The 14,971-nt window shown below is 38.1% G+C and overlaps 1 protein-coding gene across 2 annotated transcripts in view; it reads right to left on the bottom strand.

Moving 5' to 3' along the window:
- The window catches only part of Nt5b (5' nucleotidase B), a 92,455-nt gene that overhangs the window by 47,283 nt on the left and 30,201 nt on the right, over window positions 1-14,971 (bottom strand). Inside the window, exon 1 of one of the 2 annotated variants that reach the window (XM_065221456.1) lies at window positions 12,766-13,520. The exons of the other annotated variant lie outside the window; for it this stretch is intronic. Within the exon in view, the coding sequence (XP_065077528.1) occupies window positions 12,766-13,082 (317 nt within the window). The 5' untranslated portion in view covers window positions 13,083-13,520. Of the gene's footprint in view, window positions 1-12,765; window positions 13,521-14,971 lie in introns of those variants that run through there. 2 annotated transcript variants of the gene reach the window in all.

Here is a 14,971-nt window from a genome sequence, read left to right on the forward strand (position 1 = left end):
GAACTATATTTGATGACACTGGGAAGATATTAGATGATGTAACGAATATTGTTGCCTTGTTATCGAGATAATGAAAATTCCATCGATAGGCTAAATTTATTTAGTTTATTTTTCGATATAGGGGAATGACTCTAATGTTGGCCTATTGATCTAAATCTCCTGTTCTACAATTTTTCGTAGAATAATGCGTCATCTGGACAATACAAATGGATATTTTTGGTTGCTAGTGAAACATTGGCAAAGTATGCTTTCCTTAGAAATTTTAGACATTAATAATTTAAAACATAATTTATCCATCGATGCAGCATGTCATGACATACATGTCAACTCTCTGCATTGTGTCATTTCTGCTTCACTTTTTCCCAATATGAATTTGACAGATAGGGGTGCTATGTTCACGAAAAAAGCGTAATCAACCTACCCAAATCGCACCAATGGAATCCACCGAAATTAACCCGTCAGAATATTCAAGCTGCCGGCTGATCAGATTTCATCTACGAATCTGACAGTCGTCGCCGTGACCAGCTGATTGATAAGAAACAAACAGCGCCCGCTCGAAAATGGTGTAGGTAAGCCAAAAATACGTTTTCCAAAATGGATTTTCAACTCTTGGCGAGCACCACAATCAATGAACGACGTAGGTGCCCGTATGAATTGGACATGACACGAGCAGAATCAGGCTTCAAAGGGTAAGAACAAATCTGAAGGCCGCCGAATCGGATCGGACAGGCGAAAAGCAACAGAACAATCGTTCTCGGCATGCCTCCGAGCGCTTATCATCCCACCGTCGTCCTCCGGTGAACGCTTGATTGAACTCGGTTATCAAGCCCAGTTGTAGCGGTGAACTTTGCCACGCACGTTCCAAAGCCAACTGAGATGCTATTGATGCTATGCTACTATGGTGACCGATAAGGACACGTAAACCACAAGGCAAGGCCTACTAACTATAAGACTGTAGGAGCGGAGCTTCTCGTTCCTTCAGATTAGAAGCAGCGTCAAACTGTCAAACAAAAATGAATGAGTATGTAATGTTACACGACGGGAACTAGACCAAGGTCGCCCCATGGGGAGCCGGCCGTCATGGAAATCTAATCCCAAACCGCAAAGCCACAAACATGCAACTTGATATGTATTTATTTAGCTACGTGCACTCATGGTTTGTTTGTTAGAGTTTGTGGACAGCGGAGCCATTTGTTGGCGTCCTTGGCAGTCTGCAAAGCTTTCGTAAAATTTTGGTTAATGGTCTACTATAGCTACAATGCTAACTTGAAAGTACCCATTAATGGGTCAAAAAGTGACTCAACTCATTATTGGGTTAAATTTATACCCATTTAATGAGTATCTGTTACCTATTAAATGCCAATAATGGGTAACAGTTACTCATTAAATGGGTATACATTTAAAAACCAATTAAGCAACTTTTCTTCAAAATGGGTATTTTTTACCCATTAATTTGAACTTTCAAGTTTTCGTGCAGTATTGGCACGTATTAATTGTAATTACGTATGAGAGTGGAGGTGTGTAATCGATAGCGCTGGCTGCTACACATTAAACAGCGGAAAGCGAAATATTTTCACCACCATCGTCCGTAAGTAACGGTATTGACTCTGCTGCTGACGGTTGCAGTTTTCAGTGTTTCTTTTAAAGGTGCCGAAAGGTGGTGATATCATTCGAAAACGTAGTTTTTGACCCAAGGCTTTGGAAAAATCTCTGCGGACCGATTTTAGTTCTGTTGATTTTTTTTTTAAATAATTGAGTGCTTTTGTAAATTAAATATTGTTTCAGCAAAAATACAATAATATTTTGAGATTGCAGAGGAATTTGTTGTGTTGATATGGTCAAATCAGCAAGATCACACTATCCTTCCAGACAAAAGGCGAAAAAGAAATTTTTTGACGTAGGATTACGTCTTTCGGCAACATATTGGGGGTGAAATTTAAAAAAAAAAACCAAAATCGAACGCGTTACGAAAAGTGGTCAGGTTTTAACCACTTATAACTCTGTTAATAGCGGATGGATTTTAATTCTAAACACGCCAATCGATTGGAAATTTTTCTACGAATCTTCCAAAAATTAACATTTTGTCAATTTTAAATAGGTCACTATTGAAAATTACACAAATGTCGAACTGTTGCAATGGTGATCAAAATTATGACCGATTGCCTGCAAAACAAGTGATTTCCCTAACACAGTCGCCGAATATTGATACCGAGCACGAATTCCAACGTCCAAGCTACGGTCGTGTCTTGGATACAACCTCTTACTTTTTTTTTGGATCGACCTTCTCCGATTTGTATGAAATTTTGCGTTATTATATAGTTGAAGATGCTAATTTCAAACAACAGACTAAAGTGATAATTTTTATACGATAGATGAGGAGATGAAAGTATAGAGTTGATAGTTCCGTTAGAGTACGGCAGTGTGAAAAATGCATATAGAGCGTAGAAAGGGAGCTAGGACAACTTTTAGGAAGGTACAAATCGGTTTGATCATCTCTCTTTACCAAACTTCCCCTTTGGAGAGGGATGGTGAGGGGTGTTCCCCCCCCCCCCCCCCGGTCCGCCACCACTGGCAAAAAGAGATGATTTCCGACTCGCTCAAGTACCGACGATTTTTACCGCACTCCAGTTGTTATTTGAAGGAAGGCATCCAGTCGTAGGTTTGCAAATTGCAGCTATTGTTACCACGGTATGTGCCCCTCACTCTAAACGGAACTATCAATTCTATACTTTCATCTCCTCATCTATCGTATAAAAATTACCAATTTAGTCTGTTATTTGAAATTAGCATCTTCAACTATATAAATCGTTGACTTCACCCAGAAGTAATACTAAACATGTAGTCAAAGTTTGTGTAATTGTTTGCTATGGGCAATGATTCACATTTTAGCAAAAAAAATCGACCATTTTGGTTCCTAATAAATTTTTAAAATAACAAATTTTTCAAAAAAATTATAGCACGGAAACTTGACTTGACAATGACTTGACTATCGCTTATTTCGTTCGTCAAATGCATCAGTCCATTTCATTTGAAGCAAAAACTTGTTTCAATTGATGTAATGAATGACTCGAAAAGTGCTTCCTTCATTTATTCCACTTTCACTTCAATTCGGGGCTCACTCACTTGACACGCGTCGAGTCGTAAGGCATCTACATTATCGCTATCCATTATCCGTTATTCAATCTATCATTGGATGTTATCCATATTCATATCCGGATAATTTTTTAACGGATAATATCCAAGTAAGATTTATCCTGATAGAATCCGTTTTAAAATTATCAGGTAGAAAAAATTGGATAGGGATAACATCCAGTATTTTTTACGGGGGCGACCCCGGCTTAGTAGTTATCATCCATACCTCTCACGCCTAAGTCACGAATGACCCCAGAGCGTTAAAGTGACTAAAATTTAAAAAAATATATTTTTCCATCCGGACGATGCGTAGATGCCGAAAATAAATATCCGACGCTATTTTTGAATCCAATATGGCGGCCATCAGGGTTCAGAAAAGTGTCAAATACCCTAAAATATGTGCATTTTCTGAACGGGGACGATGCGTAATCGATATCCGACGCCATTTTGGAATCCAATATGATGGCCATCAGGATTCAGAAAAAAAGTGTCGAGTACCCAAGATCTGGATATTTTCGGAACGGAGATGACACGTACATGCTGAAACTCGATATTCGACGCCATTTGTATGTAATTGACACTTCTTCTGAAATCGGAAACCACCATCTTGAATTTCAAGATGGCATCGGATATCGATTTCCAGACTCTAGATGTCACCCCGATGCAAAAAAATTCCCACACTGATCGGAATTTGATAGAATTTCACACATTTTCTGAACCAAAGCCACCATCTTAGATTTTAAAATGGCTTCGGACATCGATTTCGGGCCTCTTAGTAACGTATACTGATATTTCAAAAATACCCATATTGATGGGTCTTTGACAGTATTTCCCGCTTTTATGAAACCAGAAGTCACCATCTAGGATTTAAAGATGGCGTCTGGCATCGATTTTTGGTATCGAAGTGTCATCCCCGTTCCGAAAATACCCATATTTTATGGTATTTGACACTTTTCTGAAATCTTGGATTTAAAAATACCATCGGATATCGATTTACGCCTTCGAAGGTCACCTCGATTCCAAAAATACCCCTTATTGATGGGTATTTGACAGTATTTCCCACTTTTTCCTAAACCGGAAGCCACCATCTTTGGTTTTAAATGGCGTCGCTTATCGATTTTCGATGTCTATACGTTCTGAAGCTTCGATTCAATGCGAAAGTAAGTTCATTTGACAATGAAAGACGAAATTAACACGAGTCAAGCCAAAACAAATAGCATGAAAACTGATCGAAACTGGTTCTGTTGATGTTGAAGTGGATATGCGCGAAGAAAAGACAAAATGAATTTCAATCGACCACTTTGTCAAGCAGTTTTGGCGTGACTTTCTACCAGCGGTTTCACAAAACTGGACCAACTAATTTCTATTTTTTTTATGAAACGCACAAATGTTGGCTACTTTTCTCTTGGTTCTATAAGAAAAAATCTTAAAATAATGTTTTATTTCAAAGTTCGAGTGGTAGTAAACGTCATTTTAACTGCTCGAATGAAGTGTTTAATTGAAAGTGATGGTTGACAACTTGTCGTCGCTTGACGATTTTCGATTGAAAGCGACTTTGTTGGGCCCTGAGTAGAATGATTTATAGCGACTGTAACATGGTCACGACGCATGGTAGTCTAGTCGCATAGGAGTATTGAGCAAAAACCCAAAACATGTTGACTTCAAAAAAATATAACTCAAAATAAATATAACTTTTTATATGATGTGTAAAAAGCCAAAATTTTAAAGGAAAATATAAAACATATTGCGCCCTCTGTCTACAAACTATAAAAAACCATGAAAAAAAAAAACAAATACAATCATCGTGTTTCGATGCAAAATCCCGGTTTTTTAATACCATTATAAATTTCCTAAATTTTTAATTAGCTTTCATTTGAAAGTTTGCTCTTTGAAATCGGCTTTGGTTAAAAGTTATGAATTTTTGAAAAAAAATATTTTAGAAAAAAAAAATAGTTTTTTGGACCACCCAAACATGGAAATGGTCACCCTAATGACAAAAAAAAATGCGGGTCTAATATTATATTATGAAATTCTGAGAACCACTATATCGTTTTGCTATGGAATGGCTGCATATCTACATGTACACTACCAGTCATAAGGTGGAATCGCTTAGAAAAGTATTGCAACACTCATTTGAACATTGCATCACCCCCCCCCCCTCAAAGTTGAGCATCTGATTATCTGCAAAGATGCTGTCTTGAGCAAAGTTGTTCAGAAGGCCAAGGGCATCCGGAAGGTGGACAGTTTGGTTTGGAATTCTGACACTACGTGGCGCTAGTGCGCATGTAAAATTGAGTATTTTTGAAACTATTTTATCTCGTGATTCCGACCTGATAGAAAGTTCGAGTCTTGAGCAAAGATGTTAAGAAGACCAAGAGCGTCCGGAAGATGGTTATTATTGTTCGCAATTCTGTCACTATGTGTCGCTAGTGTGTAGGTAAAATTGAGCATTTTTGTATTTATTTTATCTCGTGATCCCGACCACCTAGAAAAATCGAGTCTTAAGCAAAGTTGTTCCGAAGACCATGACCGAGCGGATAGTGCTTAGTTCGTTTTGGACATATGTCACTACGTGGCGTTGGTGTGCATGCAAAAATGAAAAATGTACAGATCTGAGAAGTTTAAAATCACTTGATTTTTTTTCTTTAATAAAGAGACTTTCAGCCTTGGGCTGGTTCGTCTCAGTATCGCTTGAATATTAAATGAATCAGTCTTGAAAATTTTGAGATCACTTGAAAATAAAGTGAATCATACCTGAAAATTTTGGAAACCCTTAAATATGAAAGGAATCAGGCCTGAAAAGTATGCAATCACTTGAATATGAAGTGAACCAGGCATTAAAAGTTTGGAATCACTTGAAAACACAGTATTGCAATACTCAGTTGAATATTGTATCACCTTAAAAAGTTTAGCATGATGTTTGTGTAATTATACACCGTAAAATAAATGTGTCAAAGTGTTTGAAATTACGTCGGAAAGCACTGAATCACTTCACAAAAGTTCGAAATCACTTCGGAAAGTACTGAATCACGTCAAAGGTGCTCGGGATTATTTTATAAAATACTGAATAGCTCCAGGAAAGTAATGAATTATTTAAAAAAAAACTTGGAATCACTCAAGGCAAGTACTGAACCACTCCATGATAGTTTGGAACAACTTCATTAAGTACTGAATTACATTATAAATGTTTTCAATCATATCGGAACGTACTGATTCACTTCAGAAGAGCTTTGAATCACTTCGGAAAGTAATGAAACGATTCAACAAAGTTTTGAATCACTTCAGAAAGTACTGAATCTGTTTAAAAACGTTCGGAGTCACTTCGGAAAGTACTGGACAACTGCGGGAAAGATTGGAATTACTTCAGAATGATTCACATCGTCAAAAAATGGCCGCCACGTAGGCTATACATGCACTTCCACTTCGAATTTCCAATTACACTAATCTCGGAAATCGGTGCCCCATTTCACCAGAAATTGCTACTTCATGTATGCTGCAGTGCAGCAAACGTGGAGTAACAATTTGAACGTTGAACGTGTCGTAGAAGCTGATATTTGTGCACTTAATGTTTCAAAGTGGTTCCGAGAATAACGATGTCACAGCGATTCACCTTAAGAAAAGTTTGGAATCACTTCGGAATGTACGGAAATTCTTCAGAATTTTTGGAATCACTTTGGAAAGTATTTAATCATTCCATAAAATTTTGCTATCACTTCTTCCGCAAGTGAATCATTTAAGAAAATTTTGGAATCACTTCAGATAGTAAATGAATAATTTCAGAAAAGTCACTTCTTCCGCAAGTACTGAATAGGAAAGTACTGAATTACTTCAGAAAATTTGGAATCACTCCAGGAAAGTACTGAATCACTTCAGGATAGTTTGGAATAACTTCACAAAGTACTGAATCACTTTAGAAATGTTTTCAATCATTTTGGAAAGCACTGATTCACTTCAGAAGAGTATTGAATCACTTCGGAAAGTGTTGAATCTATTCAGAAAGTACTGAATGTCTTTAGAAATGTTCGGAGTCACTTCGGAAAGTACTGAACCACTTCGTGAAGGATTGGAATTACTTCAGAATTTACTGAAGTCACTTCCACAAGTACTGATTCACTTCGAATAGAAATGAATCACTTAAGAACAGTTTGGAATCACTTCTGAAAGTACTGAATTACTTTGTTATCACTTCCGCAAATACTGCATCACTTTTGAAAGAACTGAATCGTTTAAGAAGAGTTTGGAATTGCTTCAGAAAAGAACTGAATAACTTCATAAAAGTTCGGAATCACTTCGGAATGTACTGAATCACTTCAGCGAATTTTCGTAATTACTTTGGAAAGTATTTAATCAATTCATAAAAGTTTAAAATCACTTGTGCAAGTACTGAATCACTTTAGAACGTACTGAATCACTTTAGAAAAATTTGGAATAATTTCAGTGCCAACATTTCAAAGGGGCGTAATTGCATCTGTAAACAATGGATTTAGCCGACGATTTCTCGCGAATAAAAGTTCACTCATGAAAAATAATGACACCAATAGGTAGAGGAATATTTCTCTAGCATTGTTATTTTGAAGGAGTAAGCTTTAAGATGCGAGAAATCGACAGCTAAAGCCATTATTTACAAAAGCAATTACGCCCCTTTGAAATGTTGGCACTGATTTCAGAAAATCCTGAATCACTTTTGAAATTATTTTCTGAAGTGATTCCAAACGTGTACTTCAGAAAAGTTCGAAATTACTTCGGAAAGCACTGAATTTCTTCAGAAATATTGGAATCCCTTTGGAAAGTATTGAATCATTCCATAAAAGCACAGGCAAACAGACGTAGCACTTCATTTTGTATTAATTCATCACGCATTTAACGGTTGATTTGAATATTATCAGTTCCACGAGCTACTCGCCGCAGCGCTGGCATCGGATCACTTTGACGTTTCTATATATTCTATAGAACTTTTATGCAATATTGCTTGCGAGTTAGCGAGCAAGCTTGTTTTTCGCGAGAAGGCCGAGAGATGTCATTACTGAGGTCTTATGTTTTGAAATACTATGTTTTCAAGAAAAACTTTTTCAAAGTGTTACGTCTGTTTGCCTTGCCATCACTTCTGCAAGTATTGAATCATTTCGGAAAGAACTGAATCATTTAAGAAAAGTTTGGAATCACGTCAGATAGTAAGTGAATAATTTTAGAAAAGTTCGGAACTGCTGCGGAAAGTACTGATTCGATTAGTAAAAGTTTGAAATCACTTCCGCAAGTACTGAAGAACTTCGGAAAGTATTGAAACATTTCAGAAAATTTTGAATCAATTATACGCCTGCCTGCATAGGCGACACGTAGTGACAGAACTCCGAACCAATGCCCACTTCCGAAAGCCCTTGGTCTTCCAAACTACTTTGGTGAAGACTAGAACTTCCAAGGTGGTCGGGATCACAAAATAAAACAAATCCAAAAATGATAAATTTGTCATGCAAACTAGTGCCACGTAGCGACAGAATTCCGAACCAAACTGTCTCCCTTGGTCTTCTGAACAACTTTGCTGAAGACATCGCCTTTGCAAATAATCAGGATTTCGAGATTCAAATGAGTGTTGCAAGCGAGCGAGTCTGACTGGTAGTGTACATACAATTTAGTTCCCTCAAACTGACACTGAGATGTAGGTAAAACTTGTCTGCATTCAGCTCGCTTTAAAACTATCCGAGACGTAGTTCTCGGAACTGTGCTGAAGTGAACGTAACTACCTTAGAAATCTGTAAAACTTTGTGAATTTCTCTAGACTTTCTCGAAGTGCTAAGGATTCCGTTACATTCTCTGGACTTCATTGAAGTTCACTGGAAGTCCTTAGAATTTCTTGAAAGCTACACAATTTTCCTGAAGTTAACGGAACTGCCTTGAAGTTCTTCCGAAGTTTTCGAAAAAAAAACTCTAATGCTCACTGCCCAAGTAACAATTTGGGTTTTATGAGGGTTCTGTAGACCATGATTTAGACTTGTAGAATGCTATAAAACCACGATAAAACTTGCAATGTTGCTTGGGTGTGCTTCCCTTGAAATCTTTGACCTTCCCTGAACTTCTGTGGACTTCCCTAAAGTTCTCTCAATTTCTCTAACGATCATGAATCACCTTCAAAGTTCCCCCAATTTTTTTTCCGGTATTCTAGGAACGTCCTGAAGTCCTAAGAAGTTCCATGAATTTATCGAAACTTTTTTATTTTTTTTATGATTTCCCTGAAAATAATGGAACTGTCCTAAGGTTCTCTCATATTTCCTGAATTTCTCGGCTCTTCTCGTTCTTCTGAGTTCTCAAAAAAAATTCTCAAGTTTTTTAAACATCTCTGAAATTCTCTGGACTTTTTGAAAGTCTCGGAACTTCTACTTCGCATTTTTTCTGAAATTATTAGATTTCCAATGATCTTCTGTGACGTTAGCAAAATTCTCGAAACAGCCCTCCCTAATAAAAATAACCATGAGAAAGAGCTAAACGACGTGTTCGGGGTATCATCCAAACTATTTGTGGGATAGTTCGGCCATACGGATTACCGTTCGTTTATGGTATTTGTTTATTAGGGCTGAAGCTAACGCAATGTTTTTGCATTTTCCTGATGTTTCACAGAATTTCTCTGAAGTTTTATGATCTTTTCTGACGTTCTCTGGAATTCTATAAAGTTCCCGCAGTTTTCCCTGAAATGTCTTAACTTCCCTTGAGTTCTTTAAAATTTCCTGAAATTTTTGTAATTTCTTTAAGTCTCTGCACTTTTTCTTCTTCTTCTTCTTCGCATTTCAAGCTTTTTTTTTTTTTTCCTCTGTTCGGGACATAACACCACTGCGACCAGTAATTTGATCTATTGTAGTATATCCCGTGTCCTTAGTTTAGTGCATGTCGTATTACTCCATCACTATTGAGAAATGATGAAGTATTCGGTTTTGATACAGTTGTCATTCTTGCCTTCATCGCAAGGAATCGATTCTAACTGAAAGGTTCCGCTATTTATACCATTCGGAGTTGGAACACCCTCCAAAGGCGCGCCCCTTTGTCAGTCAAAATTGGATTCCTTAACAACAAAAACAAGCTATGACACCGATAATGACCATGCATCAGAACCCTAGTCTTAACCACTTCAAACTAGGGAACAACGATTAGAAGATTAGGAATCACATAGATGAAGACTAACTAACTCATTTTTTTCCATTGTTTCAAGATCATCCTCGGTCCAGGCAACCCGAGGACTTATCACTATCAACAAGGCATAAAAAGTAACAAGGACTAAGATGTGTTCCTTTGATTACTGAAAAATCCTGTTCCCCTAGTTTGAAGAAGTTAGGACTAGGAATCGGTGGTAGATCTTACATCCCGTAACGTACCACGAAAAGGTGATCTACCCACGTTATGGGGCATTTCAAGCTTATTGCTTATCGCATATTAACTTATTGCGTGCTTTCAAATTAGTATTCTAGATGCACTTCCACAGTTGTGAATTGAGAGCTATCGATGACTACTGTATCATTTTTGCATTAGTATAATTGTGTGGCAAGTACAATCATAATCTATGCCCAGGGAAGTCGAGAAATTTTACAACTCGAAAAATTCCTAGACCGAACCGGGAATCGAACCCAGCCACCTCCAGCATGGTCTTGCTTTGTAGCTCCGCCTTTACCGACTGAGCTCAGTCTCTGAAATTTACCTGAAACTAGAACGAAATAATAAATGTCGTTCTAAGATTATCACTTAACTTCTCAAAATGTTTCTGAACGCCCTAAAATTATGGAAACACATTCTTCATCATTTTAAAATTTCTTCAGTAGTTTTTTTTTTTCTTTATTAAAGAGATTTTTAGCCATAGGCTAGTTCATGTCTTCTTCTTCAGTAGTGATTTTCCTGATGTTTAACTGTATTCCTTATGTTTATTACCAGGAAGATATCTGAACTTCTCTTAATTAATCAAAATACTTAAAAAGTGCCCGTAATTTTACTGAAGTTAATCTAATTGCCTCCTCCTCTTTGTTCCTGTAATACTCCTTACGTTTTCAAAACTTCTTAAAACATCACGGAACTTCGACTAAGAATTTTAATTTTTCCTGAAGTTTCATAAATTTTCGGAATGTTTCATAATTTCTAGGAACTCCATGAAACTCACTGAAATTTTCCTTGAGCTAACGGAACTGCTCTGAAGACCTCTGATCGTCCTTGAAGTACTCGAAACTTCCCTGAATATAATGGAACATCCTAAAAATCTTCAAACTTCTCAGAACTTCACTGATCACCTGGATAAAAATCACGGAATTCCCTTAAGGTGATTCCTTGTAGAATCCACTAATGGTCGCCACGTAGGCCATACATGCCCTTCCACTTCGAATCTTCAGTTACACAAATCTCGGAAATTAGTGCCCCATTTAACCTGAAATTGCTACTTCATGTATGCTGCAGTGCAGCAAACGTGGAGTAACAGTTTCATTATGGTACGTGTCGTGAAAGCTGATATTTGTGCACTTGAAGTTGCGAAGTGGTTGCGAGAATACGGATCTCACAGCGAAACACCTTAAAATTTGCTCACAATTTTCTGAAGTTCATGTTATTTCCAAAATTGCAATGAAGCTCTCAGAACTTCATACATTCCCTGAGCTGCCCGTAACCTTTTTTAAAGTTGCTGCAATTTCATTTAAATTTATTATACGCCCTTATAGGTTATTTGATTTGTCTTAATGATTTCGGAGCATCCCTAAAGTTCTTTGAATTCTCCTGAAATTCTTGGTACTGCCCTGAAATAAATGGAACTGTCCTAAACATTATTTAAACTTTCCCGATGTTCTCTGAGCTTCTTTGAAATTCCCGTGTTTTCAATGAAGTTTTCTGAAGTTCCCTGGAGATATCTGGACTACTTTGAAATTCTCGGAACCTTTTGGAAACCATGGAATGGAAATGTTTTTAAATTATCGGATCTTACGCTTACAGAATTTACGCTTACGCTTAAAATCGAAAGTCTGGATTTTCCAGCAGTACTCGGAACTGCCCATAAGATCTATGTAATTCCCCAAAGATCACTAGACCTTGCTTCTCTGAGGTACAAGGAATCCACAATTTTCTTCAACTTCTATCTGCATCTCTGAGAACATTAGAAAAAAAATCAAAATGGGGAATGGCAAAATCGGGTCATTACTGTATCACAAAACAGCTTTGGTATAGGCTAATTTTCCAATTTGATCTAATTTCCATCCTACTAAGACAGTGATGGCCAAAGTGATCGCTATGATGCAACAATGTCAGCTTGAATTTATTTTTGCATTACGAATGTATGGTCGAAATGATTGGAAAATACACAAAATTCAGCTTAACATATGGTCATCGGACAAAGATACAGCTGTTGAAAATGGGCATGAACACCACTATACGCAAGACACCAATTGAGAAGAGTAGCTCATTTTTTTAAAGGATAAATAACTTTTAAGAAGACATCAGTTTCAAGAGTAAAAAGTTAGATTTTGGCACCAACTAATCGAATATACCAAGCCTCGGAAATGCTTCGTTTAAGAGAAATTGGGTTTATCGTCCAAATTGCACTTCTGGAAAGAAGCAACGAGAAATTCTCACGTTGCCCAATTCGCAAAGATAACATCACATTAGCGTTACACGAGAACTGACCTGTGACTAATCTCCCGCTTGTAACCGTGGACAAAGCTGTCGTACTGATGCAATTGCTTCTGCGTCGATTTTAAATCCTCCTGGAACGTGACACTGCTCTTGCGAGGTCCGCGCGAACCAGAACTTCCACTAGTAGCAGTAGCTACTGCCTTGCCTTCCTCCTTGCCATAGGCGTCCTTCAGTGAGTTCAACCTCTTACGAGACGCTTCCAGGGCAGATGCCCCACCGGAGTTGGCCCGCTGCCGTAGCTCCTCGACCGTAGCCGGAGGTATGTGCGGCAGCTTGGCTTCAAACTGATCCTGCGAAATTTCTGGCATTTTTCAAACACGACGACGACGATATCGATGACGGACGGAATGCAGTTTTTCAACACTTAGTGTAAACAAAGCCCCCCCTCACTTCTTCTGATCATACACGACGTTTCTTGTTTTGGTATGTGACCCAAAGCATGCACTATTAACCTAATTTTCCTACTGCTGTTTTGAAATGCACAAGCGCGCTCGAGCACACTGCACCGATTTGAGCACGGCGACGGCGACGAATCAGTAGGCCGCGCTTGGCGTCTACGTGGAAACAAAACACGAAATTACGCGTCTCACCCTTCGTTGTTACTACGCGATCAGCTTGCGATTCGAGTGAATGAATCTTAAACAACAACAACAAAACAACAACACATACAGTTTTACAGTATTTTTTTTTTGTTCAATGAGTCGCGCACACGATTTCCCCGTTGCTTACTTCTCCGCGGTTTGTGAGTTACTGAGACTCCAAGCTCTTCAGTCCTAACTGTACACTCGGTTGACTCAGCGTCAGCGAGCAAAGCCACTACTCTAGGTAGGCAGTGTGTGGTGTAGTCAGGTCAGTGGCGTCGTCGTGGCAACTTGCACGAGTGAATCCTAATCTCAAGTAAGTTACGGGATGCATTTATTCACTCTTGTTCTCTTTCTCTTTGAGTGCGCTCAGCTGTTTGATGGCAATCGCCTTGCGAAGAGGTGAGCGACGCTTGAGACGTACCTACTTTGGCTTGAGCATGAGCAGAGTTTTGCGACCCATGCTGTCAGTCAGCCAGTCAGTTCCCCCCATTCTCTTATCAACGGAAAGTTCAAGAAAATTCATTTGTTGTAATTTCATTGTTATAAAGCCGTTTCCATAGCCAATGAATCGATATTATGATTCACAGCGAAATTTCAGCATACGAGTTTTGCAATAAACACACACCTACCTATTGCCATATGAGCATGTGCGTGCCTTCTTGACAAAGAAGGTCAACCGTTGCCGGAAAAGCACGAAGGGCGAACGGTGGCAAATAGTAAACAAAGGAAACTGCGTCGTCCCTCTTTTGGGTTGCTGCGATTCGGTTGGTTGCGATGGAACGCAGAAAGGGGAATAAGAGTGCACATGTGTGTGGAAGAATTGTTGATTGCTTGCTGATCGGCAAATTCCTCCCCATAATGTAGTAAAATGTTTGAAGTGTTGTTGCGTGATGGCCAAAGAACGCAATTGTCAAACGAATTCTTTGACTTTCATTTCAAGTTCCCAGTACTAACTATCGGAACGATTCATAAACAACCTTAATATTCTGAAATTCTTGGAGAGTCTTCGAAACTCCCAAAACAATCCTTATTGTTTTTAAACATTTCTTGAGTTTCTGAAACTTTTCACAGCTTTAAGGGTATAGAGCATTTCCACGACAAATATCATATTGGTTGGACATGACTCTTCGATTTGAATGAAACTTTATACATGCACTACCCGCCGTAAGTATGGACTCGCATAGAAAAGTATTGCAACACTCATATGAATATTGCATCATCCCCCAAAATGTTGATAAAGCTGAAAAACGTGCTGAATACGTGCTTGGGGAAGATAGAATTTGCGTCTTTGGAACATGAAAAAAAGTACTGATTCACTTCAGAACAGTTCGAAATCACTTCGGAAAGTACTGAAGCACTAGAAATGATCGGAATCACCACTTTAGAAATATTCAGAATTACTTCCAAAATGTTCTGAATCACTTCATAAAAAATCGGATTCACTTCTAAAATAACTGAGTCATCCTAGATACGTTCCGGATCACTTCAAAAAGTACTGATTAACTTCAGAAAAGTTCTAAAGCACTGAATGTAATGACTTAATTTTGAAAAATTCCGAATCACTTCAGAAATGTTCGGAATCACTTCGAAAAGTACAGATGAAATTCAGAAAA

This window comes from Ochlerotatus camptorhynchus, unplaced genomic scaffold, assembly GCF_037179485.1.
Source record: "Ochlerotatus camptorhynchus isolate MF236.1 unplaced genomic scaffold, CSIRO-AGI_Acam_v1.1 ptg000142l, whole genome shotgun sequence".
Lineage (NCBI taxonomy): Eukaryota > Metazoa > Arthropoda > Insecta > Diptera > Culicidae > Ochlerotatus > Ochlerotatus camptorhynchus.